This window comes from Callorhinchus milii, unplaced genomic scaffold, assembly GCF_018977255.1.
Source record: "Callorhinchus milii isolate IMCB2004 unplaced genomic scaffold, IMCB_Cmil_1.0 Scaffold4, whole genome shotgun sequence".
In the NCBI taxonomy this organism is placed as follows: Eukaryota; Metazoa; Chordata; class Chondrichthyes; order Chimaeriformes; family Callorhinchidae; genus Callorhinchus; species Callorhinchus milii.
In genome coordinates this window covers 59,674,110-59,696,540 of record NW_024704745.1, presented here as the reverse complement: position 1 = coordinate 59,696,540, position 22,431 = coordinate 59,674,110, and the positions used below count along the sequence as shown (strand labels likewise).

Sequence of the window (22,431 nt, the reverse complement as noted above, 5' to 3'; positions counted from 1 at the left end):
TACAGGAATTATAAATTTAACAACAACAACAAGATTCCATTTATAGAGCGCCTTTCACGTCAGGAGGACGTCCCAAGGCGCTGAATAATAATCCTTGCATTTGATATAGCGCTTTTCAAGTCGGGAGGACGTCCCAAAGCGCTTCACAGAAGACACTGTGAAGACAGAAGTCACCGCGAACGCGGCAGCCAATTGCGCACAGCAATGTCCCACAAACAGTCGTAGATTGAAAATGACCAATTTATTATTGTTTTTGGTTTTGGAGGGATTATTATTGGGCGTGTGGAGTAAGCAAATTTGCCCAAGGTTTCGCCCTGCCTGGAATTGAACTCGGGTCTCTCGCTTGCAAAGCGAGTGCTCTAACCACTGAGCTACAGGACTCCAGGACCAAACTTCCACCTAGTTTAAGGACCAAACGTCCACCTAGTTGTACCCTATAAAACCTTTTCATCTTAATATTTTAAGTTTTACAGAATTGCAGAAAATTCTTAAAATTCAACCCTAATTTAGAGGGCGTTTCTCTTCAATTGTGAAAAAAGCTTTACGAATTAAGAATCGATTTACGATTTTTCTAAACTTCTACATGATCCTAATTTATAAGACAAAATTGTTTTGTATGGCGAGGTTAAAATAAAAAATTTTTAAAATCACCCAGTGGCTGACAAGGTATGCTACTGAACCACATTACAGGTTCAAGTTCAAAATTGGACTGCAGTTTCATTGTAGACTCACATTGGTTTATTCTGTAAAACTCGCCTAAGTTGTACATTCCCCCGAGTCCCATTCAGAATCACTTAAAGATTTCTTTGCATTACTCGTATTAATCACCTTCTAACTCGTAACACCATTCTCCTACCCTCCATTGCTCTGGCACATACCGGCTCCATTGAATAGCAAGAAATGATGTCCTGACCTGTTGAGACATGTGCACTTACTAGCCGGCAGCATGTGGGAAACGTATTCTTGATCTGTCGACACTTGCTTAGAAGAACTTAATTTCCCACGATTCACTGTGATTCCAATGCTTGCTGGTAAGTGCACACATGGCGACAGGTCACCACATACTGAATTGCGGGAAATGTAGTCTTTACCTGTCACTGCATGTGTACTTACCGCTGCAGTGACGAACCACCGCATGAGCAGTCACCAGCTACATTGAATTACACATGTGCAATATGGATTATTGATGAAATTGGATTTTATACTTCTTGTACAATTTGCCTGCAACTCAAGAGTTTGAGTAAGTCGTATTCAATGTTGGTACTGCATATGCATGGATTTTAGGTGAAGACTGAAAGGTGCTCAGCTATGAATCACCCCCACCCTACAAATAGTTGATCATAATGGTCAACGCTGTGTGAGACCATGTAGAAACTGTACAAAGCTTAATGCATTTGAACTCTAACAATTTTGTAGAGATCATATTGGTTACTATTGATGCTATTATTAATAGTTAAGGCAATTAAAATATCACACCTAAAAAAACTAAAAAAGTGATAATGTTGCTTTAAAGATACTGGCAAGCAATATTTACTCACACACACAAAGTATGTTCTGAATTTAAAACTCTAAATCAATACATTACAAAGTCCAAATGATTTCTATAAGAATGTTCATGCATTTTTACATCTACCTTCATTCAGTGAATAAACAGAAAAACATATCAACCAGTCACCATGAACTCATTCAAGCTCCAAATTCACTGCTTTGATCCTGCAACATTTAGCACTGAAATAATCAGACAGTCCTAAGAAATTCATCAAAATTATGAGCTTAGTGGGAAAGAGAATACAAACTGGTTTAGCTTGTGTGGACAGAGTAAGAGGATCAGCTCTGAGTGAAGAGGACACTGTGCCTGCCTCTGAACCATTTGCCTTATTGAAGTGCCATTTCTTAGACGGTTTATTTTCCTTTAAGCAAGAGCCAAAACTATTTTGCACATTATTTCTTCCAAAATTCAGATCTGAAAATAAAGACAAAGGAGCCATTGTGGATGGCTGATTATTAAGATGACCACTTCTGTCACATTTTCCACTATATATTTTCCTTTAGCCCCCTTCTGGTTCAGGTTGCAGGGGGAACATGAATACATCAAGCAAATGACATCTTCACAAACTGTCCACTACGTCCTTGCATAAGTTAAGTCATGATTTTACTTGCTCTTTGATTCTCAGCACTTGGCTACCTGCAGTTTCAGAACTTTTCGACTGCGCCTTCGGCCACCTCCCACGCCTACCCTCTCTGCCATCCGCCCCTCCTGATCCCAATCCCCTGCTCAGGTCCAAATCCCTGCCTCGGGTTGACCTCCCAACATGAAAGGCGCCAGGAAAATTTAATTTATTGTTGTTGAAACAACTGCTTGAAGTGGTAGTGAAATGAGGTCCAACAAGTAAATAAGCCTTATTTTCCATATTGGTCTAGGTCATACAGGAAAGATGTCATTTCCTGTTTGATGCACATGCTGCACTCAGGAAGTGCTATTTACACAATGTCCAGTGCACCTCACATGCTTTCTATATGTAGGAAACACCACTGATATCACTTCGCAAAGGAAGTTATGTCGGTGGTGCTTGTGCATAGAATGCGTTAACAACATGCAGGAAGTGCAGTTATTGGTGACCAGCCATCCCTGAAGTCGGCCTTTGTTTGTGATTTGTTTAACATGGGATGAGCTTGTCATCCCAGACCACTGCATTATTACTGCGTCTTATATGGCCATGTTGCAAATATCCACGTTACTGCTGTCAGACTTGAGTTTCAAAACCTTGTTCTAAATTTCAATAATATTATATATTCTTAAATAACACTCAAAATCTTACAAATACATGAATGATACAGAAATACACACCCAAATTAGTCAATAAAATATTTGGAACTAAATTCTTTTTTCATATGAATGTCAACCCTTAGTAATTTCCTACTTACTGTTTTAGACGGGACTGTAGTAGATCCAGTCGTTCCTCCCTCAGACTGCCCCCACATAATTCACCTATTCCAGGCACCAGGAGATCCACTGCTGACACCTAGTAGATGGCAACACAGAATTCAGAGACAAAGCACACTATTTGAAATGAAGGTGACATATTCTGCTTTTCTGAAAGGCATCTGAAGAAGGTAAATAATTTTGTGCTTCACATCAACTTGATGGCAGAGTACCGCAAGAATAAAGAATTATAAAGTGATTATAAAATTATAAAATTCTTCTGCTTTAGTTACCATGGCTCTAGATTTTTCCCATCAGTAAAATTAACATATTGTATCTCTCAGTGAAAACAGCAGTATAGACATTCTGAGTGTTCAAAAGCAAAATTGCAGCACAAAAAAGTGCTACAAATGATAATTACTGAAAACATACATAGATGAAAACACTAATTGAATCACTTAATTGATGGAAACCAATTAAGTCAGGAAACTTAAGTTTCCTCTTCTTCTAATGTTTACTAAAGCCACTATATAAATGCAATTTGTTGATGTAAACATTTACATATGGTCTGAGGTGGCAAGACTGAGATCTGTTTGTAGAGTATTGCCATTTTGATAGTATATGTTGAAAAGATTATTAAAAATGCTGTATGCTACAGTTGTAGATAACAACAAATTACATTTGTATAGCGCCTATCATGTCAAGATGCCCAGATGCCACTGTATTAGCAATAATCCCCGCATTTGATGTAGAACCATAGAAATTTTCAGCAGAGGAGACCATTCGGCTCATCGTGATTGTTGTCTTTTAAGGTGCAATTCTCCGCCTCGCCCCCTCGTCTCCTTCAAGATCCATCTCAAGACCCTCCTCTTCGCCCGTGCCTTCGATCACCCTCCTTCCCCCCATGTCCTCCACCTTCTCCGATCCCGACACCCAGCTCAGGTCCGAAATACTGACTGGGACGTCCGTCCGGCGTGAAAGGTGCTATACAAATGTAATTTTGTTGTTGTTTGCTGCAACTCAAAAACTACCAGTTCCTCAAGTCTCTGCTCATTGGCCAAACCGTGATTGCTTAATTGTTGGTGAACTTTATCTGAGGAAAGGACAGGGAGATAAGGAGTCATAACAACAACAACCTTAAAGATACTTTTAAGTTGTTGTTGTTGTGACTCCTTATCTCCTTTAAAGATACTTTTGATTGAATGTTTGCATTGAACTGGTTTGCTTCAATGACAGCACATAAGTGATTTAAACGTAAGTCATTTTAATAAGACTCTGTGCGTCGAAGGTGACTTGTGAAAGGAACCAGCCAAGGCATATCTTATCATGAATTACATTAAACAAGACTTTTTTATTACTTCTCAAATAACTATGCTCATTTTGTAAGATTTCTACAATATAGAATATGTTTACAGTTAAATTCTATCATTAAAAGAGGACACCGATTCCTATGGATAATGAAATTGAAAATATGTCTTCCATCACCGGAGGAGGAAGACCAAATGGGTTTATATTAGATCATGTAACATCCAACCCATAAATTATAGGATTCTGCTTACTGTATGCTGAGGTCCATCTTGATTATCTCTGGCATAGAAAGGCTTGATGTCATATGGGTAGTTAATTACAAAAACAGGAATATTGCCACAGTGTTGTACCAGATACTTCTCATGTTCAGTCTGTAGATCACAGCCCCACTGTGCAAAGGAAAGGGAGAGTCAACAATTAAAGTTACTAATATTTAGCACTAACGTTTTCAGAAAATATCAAACATTTTGTATGCAGATACACATATTAAACAAACTCATCACAGAAAACTTTGAAATGGTACAATGCAAGGATCATATCAAATACTCAAATCGATTATCAAAATGCAAAGATTAGACTCATCACAGATAACTATAGCTTCAACTAACTTTGAAATGGTACAAGCAGTCAGTTTCCAACTTAGTAAATTTGTCCATTTAAATTTATATATACTCTACATAAATGGCTACATTTATGGCTGAAAGCCAACACAGGCAGGATAGGCTGAGGGCCCTCCTTCTGTGGCGTAAATTTCTGCCGTTCTATAATATAATGCAATTAAGATAGGTTTGATATAAGAAAACCTATTTGATTGGTCTTCGCATTATAGTGCAGCCCTACAATAAAGGTACTTTAGTGTTGTGGATCCACATGGAGCGCTCTTAAAACTGTCTAACTGCATTTTACATGGACCCAACACAACCAGATTCTAGAGATGAAATGTCAGTGTGGCACCCAGCTTCCTTGCTTCACAAATGGCAGTGTTAATTTTTAGCTATTTTACCCACGTTGTTGCAATAACAGGACATATCCACATTAAGTTTGTAGACCTTACCTGTGGTTTAAACGTGAAGGTTTTTGTACTGTCCTGCAAAATGTCAATCGCTTCAGTATAAGACAACCTAAAGATTAAATTAACATGATTTAAGATATTAAACCAAGAACCTAATATTCCCTTGTATTAATATTTCTCATTTTATCAAAAAATATATTTTTACATTTTCTTCTGGTATTGTGTTCAACATTGTCTGAAATTATACTTCTGGTATCAATAAAAATGCGCAATGGGAAAACTTCAAAAAAAGAAACAGGAACTCCAAACTTTCTCAACACTTTTGTGAAAATAGTAACTCAAACCATATTGCTCAAGAATTAAAAGTAAAATAACATTTTTAGAAAAGGAAATAAGTTCACCTACACTTTAAATGTGTTTTTCAGCATCTTCTCCAATGTATCCTGAAAAAACAGGGTCAAAATTAATTTATTTTAGGAAAGAGGTAGAACAATCCTGAAATTTCCACAGGAAGTTTCCAGTTGCTTGGCACCATAGGGATTTTTTTTACAGAATCAGACATTAGTTTAAAACAGTTTCACATTCTTAAGCTTTTACATGCTCAAAAATTAAACAGCACCAAGGTCTTGAAGTAAAGAACTGTTTATCTTGAGCGCTTTGGAATTTTTAAAATTAAAATTGAGATCCACTTTTTTCATACATTCTTATATTCACATTATTGTTATATTCACAAGAATTTCCTAATTCTGTATTTTGCTTCATATCAATTTTACAATGCTTGAAACTTAATAGTAAAGCTTCAAGAAACAAGTGCAACATGTTATAGGTTATAATAATATAATAATCCTTATATTTGGTACACTGCCTTTCACATTGGGTGGACGTCCCAAACCACTTCACAGGATATTCTGTAAAGTGTAGGGACTGTGTGCGGAAGCCAAGTTGTGCGCAGCAATAAACAGCATAAACAGCAACAAAGTGATGGTTCTGGTGGTTTACAAGTACTAATTTGTAGTTCTGTAAACATTTTGATAGATAGGTCTTAGGAACTTAGGTTGAATGTGCAAACCTTCTGTTCAGGAGCTAAATATTTGTGAAAGAGTTCAACATCTTCTGGACATTCTGAAAGAATATGTGAGGTTGCAGACTTGAAGAGGTTCTCCATCACCTAGAGAAAATAGAAGGAACACTTGTAACACTTATTGCAGTCAAGACCAGTGCCAGAAAGAGAAAGAACGTCCATTGCTATTTTTTGGTCTGCCAGATGTCTGACACATGCATAAACCTAGTACCATGCTTAACAGCATCCAAACCAGATTTAGAGTTCCTCATATGTGTGTCACCTACATAGGATTGTTTCCCCATTTCTGGAATAGAATGTGCACCCTCTCCCAGGAGTGATAAACCATGCTTACCTTGTTCCAGAGAGTATTAGGCACAGGTTTGCTTCAGGACCCCAGAATGTGAGGTAGAGTTTAACCAGTTAAAATTGTACAGCTTGCCACTGAGAACTGAGTGTTCCTGCTGCTTGTCCAGCTAAGATCACCCTACCCATAAGGTATTTGGCTTGCAAGGTTAACAGAACCCAGCAACTGATCTGCCTCTCTTAATCCTGTTCATTAGCCACACTAGCAAGTCTGTCATCAGTAGTGGTTGCAATACCGGTGCTCTTTCAGAATCCCAAGATTTCAATGCCCCTAATCCTGGGATCAAACGTCAAAAATAAATAGCTTTCGGACTAGCTTTCGGACACTGAATGTTGTTAATATAATTTACAATACACACAGGCTTTGAAAGCACATTTTGGAGCTCTATGGTACTACACTGCTTAACAGCTTGACGCCGAGCTGGGAGAGATGACCGTAAGCACTGTTGAAGACAAGGAGTCTTAAGGTGTGATCTGAAAAAGGGAAGGAGTCAAGAAATAAAAAGAGCAAGATGAAGAGTTTGGTTGTTTAATTGCAGCAATGGTGGAGGGAGGGGGGGGATTTCTTAAAAGGTTTGGTATAGAGGCGGCTCAATTGAATTTTCATTCAGCTTGAAAATCCATACACAATAAAATATTGTTTTACTTTACATGATGGGGTGGAGAGAGAGGAAGTGAAAGTTTTTTTAAAATTTGGTATGCATCTAACTCTACAAGCTGCATTAGGAACTAAATGTGTAACAAACTAGATCCATTGGAACATTCAGCATTTTTATTTTAAAAACATAATATTTCCGCTGGTAGCCCAGTGAGTAAAAACATCACAAGGTGTAGAACTCAGACCATACGAGTGAATAAGCTTTTGAGACAAAAGTTGACTTCAGAGCTATATACATATAGTCAGCTAAAGGGTGTTCAATAGCAGCAAAACAACCTAATAAAAAGGCAAAGATAACTCTGAGTCAGAGACAATAGGCATGATTACACCCAATAGTGGGGAAAAAATTCTACATATTTCATAGCAAGTCCTTATTGGCATCAGGAAAGATCAGCTGACCTGCACATTGTTGACGGATAAAGTTCTGCTTGCCGGTACATAATTACAATGGAGGAAATGCACCCGACATCATCAATGCTGCTACGCACAATATGTGCTATAATTCAGCCCAATAGTTCTTTCTCCTCATGCATGATGATAGTTCTTGCTTTTATGTGAAGGTCAGATAAATGAGGAACAATCAAAGTTCTGTAGAATTACATAGATTTCAACTGTGATCATACAGGAACAGGGAATTTCCAAACACCAAAATAGTCACCAGCAACTTTTCACTTCCACTGGAACTCTATTGAGGTTCTTTGTGTCTGAATAAAAATAACCACATATGCAAAATTCACATTGTGCTAAATAACCTAAATGGATAATTTTAGGTATTCTATGAAACAATTTAATTACAACCAAACCATACTGGTGACCCTCATAAATAAGAACATAAGAATTTGATAGGCGAACGAAGACCAAGGTCCCTCTAGTTCTCCTTCCACCCACATGTGCTTGACATGTTGTATCCCAAACTATGTATTGTATCCCGAGATATTATTTTCTAGCAGAAATTTATCTAATTTGTTCTTGAAACAGACAACACTTTCTGCTTCCACTGTCGTCTTATGGAGCCTGTTCCATAAGTTTACTACTCGCTCACTTAAGCTAGCCAGCAAATGGTTTGCCTTACTCACTGCTACCGAGCACCTTTGCGATCGCTTCAATTTATTGTCAATCAGGATCCGCAGGTGCTTTTCATTTTCCATACAGGTTATTTTCTCCCCATTTAAATAATATTCCCTTCCTGGATTTTTTGTCCCCATGTGAAGACTTTGCATTTCTCTACATTGACTTTCATGTGCCATCAATCTGCCCAATTCCCAAGTATGTTCAAGTCCTCCTCTAATCTGTCCTGTTCATCTTTCCAGTCTACCACTTTCATTAGATTTGTGACATCTTCAAATTTAGCCACTGTGCTTTGTGACTCCTAGTTCCAGATCATTTCTGAAGATGTTAAATAAAAGAAGTCCCCAAACAGACCCCTGTGGAACTCCACTGGTAACATTCTCCATAACATAAACAGAAGAAGCTTCAAACCATAATAACACAAGTGAATCTAGTGCATCAAACAGGTATACAATATGGCTTTTAACAAATATTATTCTTTAAAGAATGGGTTAAAGGTTCTTCTCAGTTATGACAGCCACACAATGCAGTATTAATAACTCCTACCTTTTATTCGCCATGCAATATGAGTTAAAGAAGGAATGAAATCTAGAGGTAGTAAGTTTTGTTCAAATAAATGAAAAAAAAATTCTGAAATTGTTTCCTAGGACTCCTTCAAAAATTACTTTCCTTTTTAAGAATCCCAGTGCCTTGGGACGTCCTTCCGACTTGAAAGGCATTACAAAATATAATTTTGTTATTATTGTTATATGAATCCAGATCATAAAAATAACTTAGCTGCAAATTTAACACCTTTGGTTAAATGAAATAAATGGTACATGTACATTTGTTTGGAAAAAGAACAATCATACTTCTAAGGTATATAAGATCAAGTTGTTTATTTAATTATTTTATGCAATAGCTTACTGCTTTTTTTTCTCCATAACTTACTCTACTAGCTGAGAAACTAGTCACAATAATATTCAATTAAGAATCCTTACATTTAATATTGTGTCTATATGTCAAAACATGCAAAGCACTTCAAAGGTAATTGCTGTGACTGTGTATTTGTAAGCAAATCCAACAGGCAATTTGAGCACAGTGTGGTCCCTCCCACAAGTAGTAATGAAGTGAATGACAAATTTATCTGGAGAACTGTTATTAGCGGGAAACATAGGCTGACTGGAACATTACTTTCCCAAGGTACACAGAATTATTGTACAATGGACAACACCCTTTTAGAGCAAGGCTCTTTTCTCGGTTTCAGAGGTAACAATACCTCTGCTTTGCCCACATTGAGTTAACAGTTTGAATATCACCAATGCATTATTGCAATTACATGATTGATGTGTTGAGCTTTGAACAAAGATAAGTCATAATATCTTTGAACAAATATCTCTGAACAATCTGTTATATTTAGGTTTATGAAAGTGAGACTGTATGAATCACAAGTTGAAGAATAAAGTGTGTGTAGAAAAGCAGAAGAGCGCAAGGAAACCAGTTGTGGTGAGCTGTAGGAGGCAGGGAAACCAGCTGTGACTATTGTTTTTCAAACAGAGTACTGAAGTAATTCAGGAAACTAAGATGAAGGGTAATTCATTTTCTAAGCATCTTCCTGAAGTAAATATGTTTCAGTTGATAACAACTAGTTTTTTTTCCCTCATCGATCAGGATACAACCTAGACAACTATACCAGCACATATTCAAAATAGAATTTACATTTGAATTAAGAGTTTAACATCATTTTAAACAAGTTAATCATAAATATGCCTAAACGGCACCTTGGACATTTTGTAACTGAGCAGTCCTTACCTTCATAATGTCTTCAAGACTTTCAGTAAAGGCAAGCTCTGCTTCCACCATATAAAACTCTGCTAAATGCCTTCGAGTTTGGGAGTTCTCTGCTCGAAATGTAGGGCCAAATGTGTACACTTGAGTGAAAGCCCTGATAAAATAATGAAAATAATGACATGATTTACTGGAAGGTAATAAAACTCATTACATTCACCTAAAAATGAGTGTAACCCTGTGATGACGTTATATTGGCAATCTTTATCACAAAACTAATTATCAGGATTTTTTAAAATTAAGGCTTTTTGTTTTTTGTAATAAAATTACATGTTCACATGTATGCAGCGTATAATTATATACACAGACAATTTACATATTTTCTATGGCCAGCAATGATGCCTTTTGAAATGAATAAATTACCCAATTAAACTATATTTAGAATATTACTCATTAAGTAGGACACTCATTAAGATTTTAAAATATGTTGCACAGAAATTAAACAGTATTGCTTCTATTTGGAATAAAAAACAGAATTTATCATGTACAAATTGCAGATTTTGCAAACCAAATTATTGTGCTTTAATTTGCCAAATTAGACTAATTACAATCAGTTATATCATGTCTGAAAAGATTACATGATAAGGAAAATACCAGACTGGAAGCTGACACTTTACTGTTAAAGGCCAAGCGCGCCGGGATTTTTTATTGTTCTGTCTGATTGCATAAGGTTTGAAGGCGGATTTTAATACAAAAGTGTGTAAAATATGAATTAGGCATCTTAGTTGTACCATCCTGGCCAGTTTTGCAATTTCGGACATGGAATTTGCCAGTTCCATGTTTTTTGGTCAAAACAAAGATGAGGTAGGGTTGGCAAAATGTCAATGACTTATGTTAATTTAGGGTCAAAATTCATAAATCTGCTATGATTTTGTCAGATATACTCTGCTCTTTAATAATATAGCAACTGATCTACAATTCATATGTCGGTGACATCATCACAAGTCAAAGGTCATAGAAAGCATAAAAATTCAGTATAAAGCACATTTATACTGAATTTAAATTTATTATGAATGTATCAACATAATCAATAACAGTCAATTGTATTTACCAAACGTAATAATATTACTTAAATTAGATATAACGGGGAAACCTAAAAGTAAAAGTAATCTTCATTCATTGTCATAATTGGATTCATCAGAAGAGAAACTGTTATTTTCACCATCAGAATTACTTTCATCAGTAAATGATTCATCATCGATTGCAGCACAGATAATCTATGGGATTATTCACCTTCAAGCCAACTGAGAATGTATTTGCCATCCAGTAGTTTCCATCCATATTCGCATGGATCAAGCTGACCAGGTGAATGTAAGTCTGCTTTTTTTCACATGCAGGCAGCACAGTGCCACTGTTTGGTTTTCTGAATCAAAGCTCAAAAATTGGAAACCCTTCTGCAAACTTTGCTGGAGGTAGAAGGCTAGTCAGAACTTTTCATCTTCTCCAGTTTATTCTTATTTGTTGGAGCATCTGAAAATAGAATTTGGGCTTGCCATACAAAGCACAAACTCCTCTAACATTTCTGTAAGCTGATCAGTATTTTCTGACGATCTAAGATTTCCAAAAGCTTGCAGACAGGTTTCCAATTTTTCAACCAGTTCTAGTGAATGAATCTTTCATGAAGACAGATGTGTAATTGGATCCAGTAAATGCACGTAAACCTACCAGGGCTAGATACAGATTCTGACCAAGATATTTTGCCAGTCTATGTAGTCCTCGTGGTCCCATTGTGCCCCACATACATCCCAATCTTTGACTGCAACTTGTTCATATGGAACAGAAATTCAACCCAAACATCAATATCATAACAGCATGCAACTATATTTTGAATCTCAAGGATCCTGGAAACATAGAAGTGGAACACTATCCTGGTATTAGCCTCTTCCTGTACATAGTGAAGGTCTGATATGTTTTCTCAAATCACAATACCATCTTGTATGTAGAAAAGATAATATACTTTGTCAAGACCTATGTATACTTTCTAATCACCAAGAATTCATGTATATATGGTATTTTGCCATTCATCTGCTAGAAACAATGTCTTGAAAGTTCCTGAACGTAGGGTTCTATGAAAACCTTTAGGTCGTCTTTGTTTAAGTCCAGTAACGTTCAGGTCATTGATTATGGAGCCCAGCTTGTTTCTTTCGAGGTTCTTTATTAATAGATTGTATGTATCACAGAGAAAGTGTATCTGTCCTGCAAATCCACACAGTATGGACAAAATTATTCTAGCAACACCACCAAATGTTACTGGATGTTAATGTATCAGGTACGTGGCATCTACAATGCAAATATCAGTAGACAATAACAACAAAAATACATTTGTAAAGCGCCTTTCGTGTTGGGAGGACGTCCCAAGGTGCTAGACACAGGTTACTCATACATAATTTTGGCTTCCATTTTTGCCATTAGTTCTGTTTTGTTTATGGAGCCATCTGAGCTAGATAGTGGCAATGGTGCCAATGGAAAGCTGAATGTCAATTGCAATTCCACTTCCATAACAATTGCAAGATACAGCAATCATCCAAATAAATCTCTTGACCACCTCAATCCCTAATTCGCTGATCTTTTTAGTTCCAACTTTATGGTTACTGCTGTTGAAGCAAAGTTCTTCATCCTCCGATGAGAAATAGTTTTCTCAAAATGAGAAGAATCTGCAAAGCATCCGCTGCAAAACTCCTCAGACTATTTCTGACCTTTCTCATCAGTTAGTCACGTCATCATTTACATCCCTAGGCATATCATGACCTGTTGATATCCAGTAGATTATCGTCATGGGAATTCTCTGTAAAGGGATCTATTGTAGTCTGTATACTGCTGATGATTTTTTCAAGTCCAAGTTATCTCATCTTGGCCAGATCGTTCTTTTTTTATCCATACCTACTTTAGACAAAAGGTGCCCAACTATTCAAATCCATCAATTTCGTCAATGTTTTGGTTGTTTGTGGGTTGTCATGCAGCTGAAATAAGCCAGCTCTGAGGTTTGTGGGTATGGGGCTGCTGTCTTCTTTCAATAAGCTTTGGAAGTACAAGTGCCAGAATGCCAAAGCAAGGAGTAGATAGAAGTGTTTGCAGCGATTATGTTTTCCTGAGATGAATCCATTGAGTTACCCAGCAGCCAATACCTCTGAACTAGAGATTTCCCGAATTTAAGCTTTAAACTCCTCCAGTGACCTCATCTGTATTGAATATATTAACACTTGCTGTTCATGCAGCTATATATTTTATGTAAAATGTTATGATTGAACTAGGAGTCCTGTAGATCAGTGGTTAGAGCACTCGCCTTGCAAGCGAGACACCTGGGTTCAATTCCTGGCAGGGCGAAACCTTGGGCAAGTTTCCTTACTTCACACGCCTAATAATAATCCCTCCAAAACAAAGCAATAATAAATTGGTCATTTTTAATCCATGACTGTTTGTGGGACACTGCTGTGCACAATTGGCTGCCGCATTTCGCCTACAAATATACGGTCAATTCACTTTACAGTCTATTCTGTGAAGTGCTTTGAGACGTCGAGAAGACATGAAAAGCGCTATATCAAATGCAAGGATTATTATTATTATAACTAAAAATGTAGAAATTATATATGTTTTTGTACCCCTAGCTCATTGTGCCATATTTTTTTGTAGTATAAATAAGCCATAATTCAGCGACAGATTCTGCAAAACTGTACAGGATGGTACAACTAAGTCTGGCTAATTCATATTCTACAGTTTTTCTGTATTAAAATCCACCTTGAACCTTTTGCAGTCAGACGGAAGAATAAGTAGCTCTTGGACTATGTACTTTGTTGTTTGCACTTTGCGAAATCATTGCTGAGAAATAGCAACTGCAAAATTCTATTTATATATGCATATACTGATCAAGTTACATTAATTTGTTATATATATACACACACACACACAACAAATTGATGTAACTTGATCAGTTACAAATCAGGTTGGCTTTGTGTGTAATTGTTTGAGCCACCTCAGTCTTGTTGGAATATATACAGCTATTTAATTTGTGACCCACAAACATAAATGGGACCCATTGGGTGGTGTAATGGGCTTGCACATTGGCCCCTTAGAATTGGGATCAAATTCAGCTCAGACAATGGAGGGAGAAGAGGAAAGAAAAGAACCTCCTCTTGCTGACACCTGTAAAAGCTGTGCGTGAAATAATTAAATAGTGCCAACAGTAAATAGTACAGATGAATCAACAAGGAACACCCCCTGACTTAGCTTAAATAATTTTCTCCAAAACTGGTTTCCGTATCCATTGAGGCAGCTGGACAGATCCCAGCAATTCAGTGACGACTTATCTCAATTATAAAAGGTGATTTATACAGGTTTATCTCAATTTTAAAAGGTGACTTACAAAATTCACTAAAGCAGCACTGAAATCTTGGAATTTGCATAGCAGGAGGATCAAAGATGCCACTTGTTAGCTGAATGAATATAGAAACTGGGTTTGAGAAATAAAGTAAGAACAAAGTCGGGAAAGGGGTTCCCATGCAGCAGTTATTGACTTCAGTCCATCTTCAGGACCAGAATGTTCCAGAAAGTGATAACATTACATACTGCAATTTGCATCCAAGTTATTATAAACTGAATTTATTAGATCAAAGCATCAAACTCAGCTGATAAAGTTATCCACACACTCACTGCTTGGCGAGGTATAATCACCCTCAGCAGGCGAGCTTTCAGCCACTTTGCCCCTGCCCTCTGGAACTCTCTTCCCTAAACCTTTGGTATCATCTCCTCCCTCTCAATTTTCGAAATGCTTTTGAAATTTTCAAAAATGTATATCTTTTATTGTGCCAAAGACCATCTCCCCAATACCCCTACGATCTCCTTCCCAGCTTTGGCACTCACTTTGTAAAGTGCTTTGAGACATTCTGCCTATGTAAAAGGCAGCATATTAAGTGCAAAGTGTTAGGGTCTTTTGACGGTGCTAAAGGTGCTATCAATGCAAACACATTGTGTATTTGACAGAAGAGATATTTACACAGGTCACATATAAAGTTATTTAGCTGCATTAAATCTATACTCTGATGATATTCTACTAACATTTGCTTACTAACACCTTTACAACAGGTAATTTGTACAATTAACAAGGGAAATGCTACAAAATAATAATAATCCTTGCATTTGATATAGCTCCTTATCACATTGTCAAGATGTCTCAAAGCTCTTCACAGAATATACTGTAAAGTTAATTGACTGTATATTTCGTGGGAGAAATGTGACAGCCAATTGTGCACAGCAATGTCCCAGAAATAGTCTTGGACTGAGTGACCAAATTATTATTTTTTGAAAATAAAGTTAATAGCTGCAGTCCAAAAACAACAATAGACTTCCTAATAAAACTAAAGCGTTGACAGCACATTATAAACAGGTATTTTTCAAGGCAGTTTACAATGTCTCCTCTACATTGCCACTAAAAAAATCAGCCTATGAACCAGTCACATTACCACTGAATAACGAACCAATGGGCACTCCAGAAAATTACCCAAACAATGCCTAGTGTCATGTAAGTTTGTTTTAAGTGAATTAGCGAACCAAACTTTTCACTAACTATACATATGATGTGAAGTTGATGAAAAACCTTGTCAGCTTGGCGCAGTGGTCGAACCCTTGTTTCTGAGTCAGCAGGTTGTAGGTTCAAGCCCCACCTTGTGACTTGGGATCATATAGTCTATGCTGTCACGACAATGCGGTGCTTGGAGGCGTTCTGTCGGAGGTGCTGTCCTTCGGATGACTTGTTAAACCGAGTTCCCATCAGCCTGTTCAGATGGATGTTAAAGATCCTATGGCACTATTCAAAAAGAGAAGGGAGTTTCTCCCAGTATCCTGGTCAACAATCCCTCAAATAAAATTGGTCATTCATTCACTTCATGGCTGTTTGTGGGGCATTGTTGTCACAACTGGCTACCGCATTTCGCTCACAAAATACATAAGTCAATTCTGTGAAGCTCTTTGATACGTTTCAATAACATGATAAGGAGCTACATCAAATGTAAGCATTATTATTATGATGTGGAAAAATCTACATATTTCCTCTTCCAAAACATTACCCTTATACAGGCAAAGTAGAAATTTTTTCAATTTGTTGTGCAAAATGTTGATTTTTTAATATATGTTTGCAAAAGCAAAGATGATCTTTTAAGCTATCCAATCAGATAATAAAATGTATAACCATTACATTTCATTAAGTAATTTAAGTTATTAGGAAATATCTAAATTTTATTTAGCATTATAGGGCATATCGCCCACAAAATTCACTTTACAGTATATTATGTGAAGCCTTTGAGACGTCTCAAATATGTAATAGAACGCTATACCAAATGAAAGGAATGTTATTATCCTCTATAGCAGAATGCATGCATCTTCCCAATTTTGCTAAAAAAANCTGACTTCTATGAGTCTGTGACAACTAAAGTGATTGAATCCTGAAAATTGTTTGCAGCAATTAACATAACAGAACTCTTTAAATGCTAAAACATTTTTTTTAAAACTCACCCTGCCATCACTTCCAAATGCAGTTGTCCAGACACAGTTAGGAATGAAGGAACATTAAAGAAATGAGGATTGTCCTGATTTTTATCTTCTTTCCTTGAAGCAGGCTGCAATACAAAATTGATGCTTAATATGTAATTATTGTGAAAACTTTCCCATTAGCACTCCAGGCAGACCTCAGCTAGATTCTCACAGTTCATGGTATTGGTGATATAGTCTTCAGTGCAGTGCTAGGGAGGCTGCATTGTCAGAGGTTCCATACTTTGATGAGACATTAAACCGAGATACTATCTGCCTGTTCAGGCAGACGTCAAAGATTACATGGTATTTTGAATATTTCAAAAAAAAAGGAGTTTCTCCCAGTGTCCTGGCCAAAAATCCTTCAGTTAAAATTAGTCAATCATTCATGTGAATGGGATTTTGTTGTGTGCAAATTGGCTGCTACATTTACCTACAAAACTCAGAATTATAGTAAATCCTGTGAAGTGCTTTGAGTCTTGATGACATATTAAGGTGGTACATTAAACACAAGGATATTATTATTTTGCGGAAGTCATGTTGCCCCTTTGATTGAGTTCCATATAAAGATTTTTTTCCATTTAGTTCTGGAGTAAATTAAGGTATTTTTGCTCCCCCGCGAGCATTTGAATCAGTACAACTGAAATGTATTTTTGTAAAATGTATTGGCAGACATTCTGTCCAAACCATGCTGTTTCAAATTAGCTGCAGTACCAATTTCCTACCACAATAATGATGCAAAAACTATATCGGCTTTCCTATGTAAAGACTATTGGTTGGTCATGTTAAAAGCACAATACCACCATCTTGTGGCCAAAAAGGAGAGCTCCACCAACATTAATTGAGGATTTAAGTTGACAATTGTTCACTGACCGATGTCAAAAAGTTCCTCAGTGACTTGCGGGAAACAATAGTTATATTAGCACAATAATTACGGTAGCGAGCGCCACTGAGTTTCATGATTCAAACATCATATAAGGTGGCCATAACATGTTTGTTCTACATCTATACAATGTTATCCTCTTGTCTGCTTGGCAATTCCATTCTTTCTGGGCCAGGCATTCTTCCAAACTTTATTTCACACACTATGAAGCTGAAACATTCCCAGCATTATATGCACATTAGAAATAACATGATTCTCAAAAGCTACCCATGGGAAATCATTAATTATCTCTTTACAGCTTGAAACATTTCCATTTATGGCTTCCTTTCATTTCTTGTTTTTGAGTTTTGAGTTAATTTATCCATGCAGCATTGAACTTTACCCTTGAAGAGGCCATTAACTTTTTTTAATCTTATACATATCTTTTATCTTATACATTAATTGCATTACCTTTGTGCAGTATTACAATATTTTGGAAAACTTGAGCAGTCTATCACCTCCCCTTTCTGAATGATGTCCTATTCCCTATTTGAAATAATTTCCATGTAACTGATACACTGAAGGTTATCTGTTTCCAGATACACGTTTTGACCTTTTTGTATTTAAGCTAATCACCACTTTGGTCATCTCTTAAAGGCTTTGGACAAGGTTTTTCAAGCTGTTCTCTGAACAAGACATTACTTTTTCACTAGTTCATGACAAGCTCAGATCCTCCAGTTGATGGTTCATTTTCAGACTTGTTTAGTACATCAGAAGTTTCTGCTCACCTCCTTAACCATACTCATTCTTTTGCTAATTATTCCACCTCACGTTCATCAAATTTCTTCCTCAATCGCAACCAATCAGAGCATACAACCTTAATTCTTCCTGGTTGAATTACTAAACCTTGGTCTCTTTCAAGCCCTTTGATGGAACAATGACAGTCAACCTCACATATCCCTCTATTTTTAAATACTTAAATCTCCAACATGCTTAGTTTCTTCCTTCCTGCCAACACCTTTCTCCTCAACAATGTTTAAGTCCTATTCTAGTACTTCTTGTGCACTCTTATGTGGATACAAGAAAATACTTAAAAAGCATTCTCTAACCGGAAACCTCCATAACCTTTATTTTTTCCAATATCACTATGGTTACTGCTTCTCTAATTTCTATCCTTGGTCCTCCAAAGCTCCAGATACAGCAATCAACTTGCATTTATAACAAACACAGAAGTCGCTGGGAACACTCAGCAGATCAGGCAGCATCTATGGAGAAAGGAAAGTGAGTCAACGTTTCGGGTCCCACGACCCTTCATCAGAACAGGGGCATGTTGGGAGGGAGAGGGTTTTAATGGCTAACGGAGAGAGGCGGGAGGCAGGGCAAGGAAGATAAAGGAGAAAATGGGGTAGAGAACAGGGGATGATGGGTTAAATAGGTGTTAATGATGCAAAATAAAGGGGGGGATTACAACAAACCAGGGGAATAGAGGTGTTAATAATGCATTTATATACTGGCATTCACATAACTGAATGTTTGGAAATGCAGTTAAAAATGAGAATGGTGGACATCAAGCTGAATTGAAGACATGGTCAAAGAGGTATAGTTATTTTAGGAAGAGATGCATTGTTTGAAATCAGGTAGAAATGTGTCAAGGCAACATAGTTGTGGAGAATAGTTCCTGAGGCCAGGAGCTTGAAAGTTTGGCCTCTCATAATCGCACAAAGAAATGGGCATGAACAGCAAATTTGGCAAAAGAGCAAAAATATAAGCTGAGTAGTTAGGATGGAAATCATGCTGATGGGGAACGTCAAGACCGTGGAAAGATTTGAAAATGAGGTTGAAATTCTTGAAAACGTTCCAGTGTAGGGCAGGGAGCCAGCAAAGCTTGGCATGAATAGGAATGCGGACTCTATCTGCAGAATTCTGGATAAAGTGAAGCTTGTGAAGAGACCCAAGGAAGTAAGTGAATGAGGAAAGCATTGGAAAAACTCAATCCTAGACATGACAAAAGCATGATCAGGGTTTTAAAGATCCTGCTGAGGGTGTAAGCAAGCAATATAGCAGGTATAAAGCAGCAGCTCTGGGAATGAATCTATTGTGGGGTTTGAAACTCAGCTATGGGTTAAAAAGAATATAAAGGTTGATTACTTGATAGATTCAATATGAGCAAGCAACTGGGAAAGTTTTGAAATTGGAACTGGAAGCACATAGATTTTTTTTTGGAGGGGGGGTTCAGCCAGGTGTCTGACACATGCAGAGAACCATCACCATGCTTAAGAATATCTAAACTAAACTGAGAATTCCATGCATCCCAATAGATGTCTACTAAGTTTGCTGTCCCAACTACAATTAATTATGTTGCAGGGATCTCAGAAGTGTGGAACTCCCCACTTTCTTCTGCCTTTCCTTCTCCTACAATCTATAAACTTTTAAAACCTAACCACTGCTTATCATAATTACTACTTATTGATTTACCTAATTCCGCTCCTGTCCTTTCTATCTTTGGCAGTCTGCACTGTATTTGGTTTCTCATTCAAAAAATGCACCTAACCTTTTATCAATCATTTCTTCATTATTCGCACAGTGCCTAGCTCTTCCTCCGGCACCGCTGGAAATCTGATTCCTGACTCAGGCAAAGCTCCATCCTTTTCCTCTGTAAAGAAAGGTGCAGTGTAACTGTTCAGCAACAAGATTTCCTTATCTCCCAATTTCAAATCACCTCATGTTTTACAGTGGACCATTGTTTTCATTTACTTATAAATCGCCACCAAAACTTTCATTTATCTAATTTCATAGGATGTTACTGGTTCAGATTAGTTGCTTAGAAATTGACCATTACACTTCAAAGTGTCTTGTCTTGAATAAAGTAAAATATTAAATGTAAGCATTTTTTGTTTTCTGTATATTCACCAGAATTGAGCTGTATTGCTACTGAAGATCTATAATATAGCTTGACAGAGCCTTTTCTACAGTTCCTTATCTATGAGGGAGCAAGCACTGGTTGTCCTCCAGTACTTTATAAGTAGCTATTTTTGATGTGTAGGTGAGTTCTTGAAAACGTCTTGAGAAATATGGAGTAGTATTATACCTTGCCCAATCCATTTCTCATCCAACATTGGATACAGGGCTAACAAAAAAACTCACTTAACTATATTAGCCTCTGTTACTTTTTAAAAAAAATTAAGTTTACCAGAGACAAGAGGAACTGGACCTATTTTCTATGGAACAGAGTAGGATGAGGGGGGAACTGATAAGAGATTATTAAACTTATGAGGGATTTCAATAGGAGTAGGTAGTTAGAAAGATAGGAAAGGCGAAGATTAGGAGAAATTTAGGAATGTTGTTAAGATGTGGATTGTAGGATATGGAATGTCTTTCCAGGTACGGTGGTTGAGGCAGGATGCATATTAACGTTCAAGAGGGAACTAGATATCTAAATAGATACCCTCTGAGCCCTACACCCCTCCTGATTCAAACCACTAGCTCGGGTCAAAGTCCATGACTGTCCAGTGCCTTGGTATGTCCTCCTGGTGTGAAAGGCACTATACAAATGTAATTTGTTGTTGTTATAAAGAGTAATAATCTTCTGGGATATAGGGGAAAAGGCAGGAAATGGGAGTGAATGGATTACTCCTTCAAAGAGCCAGCAAAGAGCCAATGGACCGAATGCTTTTCTTCTTTGATGTAAATTTCTATGGTTTTAGGAAGAACGTCAATTGCAATTCCTCCAATCAATTCTTAAATGTTTCCCGCTGAATATTTCCTACCTTTTCACATTATGTGCTTGTAATAATCACACTCATTTAAACTAAAACAATCTCTACCCCTGAAACAGATGCCTAAGTGTAAAATAATATCATATGCTGTCTGTTCCCTTCTTGAAGAACACCTCCATAACACACATCAGATCTACAAGTTGTCTTCATTGCTTATGAAATAAAACTTTGTTTTCTAATATTTTATCATTGAAGGTTCCGTGGGAATATTAAAGAGAAAACAAGAAAATAATACATTTCTAGGTTTAAGCCATACATTGTACTTACTTCAACTTGGAAGAGTTCTCCACCTCCTTCACAATCATTTGATGTTATTATAGGTGTGTGGATGTGTATAAATCCATTGTTCTAATTTTAAAAAAAGCATCAAACGCAATAAGGTAACTGTAGTTATTGAGCTATGTACCTTTCAAGAATTCTAATCACTATGAACAAAAGATTATATAGAATTGCACAGTACTGAAACAGACCATTCAGCCCAACTAGTACATGATTGTATTTATACTCCACATAAGCCTCCACTGATCCCCTATACTCTTCATCTTCTACAGACTTCCCGTCAGACCTGAATCCCGGATGAAAGCCAACTTTCTACAGTTAAACGTCAGTAAGACCGAGGCTCTGCTGATTGGCTCGCGGGAGCGCCTCCGCACCTTAGTCACTGGCAACATCGACATCGAAGGATGCACACTCCACCTCACCAAGCCAGAGAGGAACCTAGACATTTTGTTCGACCCTCAACTGTCCTTTCTATCCCACAACTGTGCCATGTCTCGCTCTGCCTTCCCCCACGTCCGAACATTGCCCGGCTCAGCCACTACCTCAACCCTCAGGCCGCCGAAACCCTTATACATGCTTTCATTACAGCCAGGCTTGACTATGCCAACACTCTGCCATGCTTGTCGGACTTCCCAACTCTTCCCTCCCCAAACTGCAGATCATTCAGAACTCTCCAGCTCATGTCCTCTCCTGCACCAAGTTCCGTGAACCCATCATACCCCCCTTGCCCGACTCTACTAGTTCCCTATCCCTCAGAGAATCAAGTTCAAAAT

General features: G+C 37.3%; 1 protein-coding gene across 3 annotated transcripts in view; it reads right to left on the bottom strand.

Moving 5' to 3' along the window:
- The window catches only part of nars2 (asparaginyl-tRNA synthetase 2, mitochondrial), a 39,550-nt gene that overhangs the window by 6,277 nt on the left and 10,842 nt on the right, over window positions 1-22,431 (bottom strand). For 2 of the 3 annotated variants that reach the window (XM_042334117.1, XM_042334119.1), the window contains exons 5-12: window positions 21,647-21,727; window positions 16,727-16,830; window positions 10,187-10,319; window positions 6,313-6,411; window positions 5,649-5,686; window positions 5,286-5,352; window positions 4,483-4,620; window positions 2,926-3,023 (exon numbers count right to left, since the gene is read on the bottom strand). In XM_042334117.1, coding sequence (XP_042190051.1) covers window positions 2,926-3,023; window positions 4,483-4,620; window positions 5,286-5,352; window positions 5,649-5,686; window positions 6,313-6,411; window positions 10,187-10,319; window positions 16,727-16,830; window positions 21,647-21,727 — 758 coding nt within the window. Of the gene's footprint in view, window positions 1-344; window positions 1,964-2,925; window positions 3,024-4,482; window positions 4,621-5,285; window positions 5,353-5,648; window positions 5,687-6,312; window positions 6,412-10,186; window positions 10,320-16,726; window positions 16,831-21,646; window positions 21,728-22,431 lie in introns of those variants that run through there. The other variant, XM_042334118.1, reaches the window with a different exon arrangement.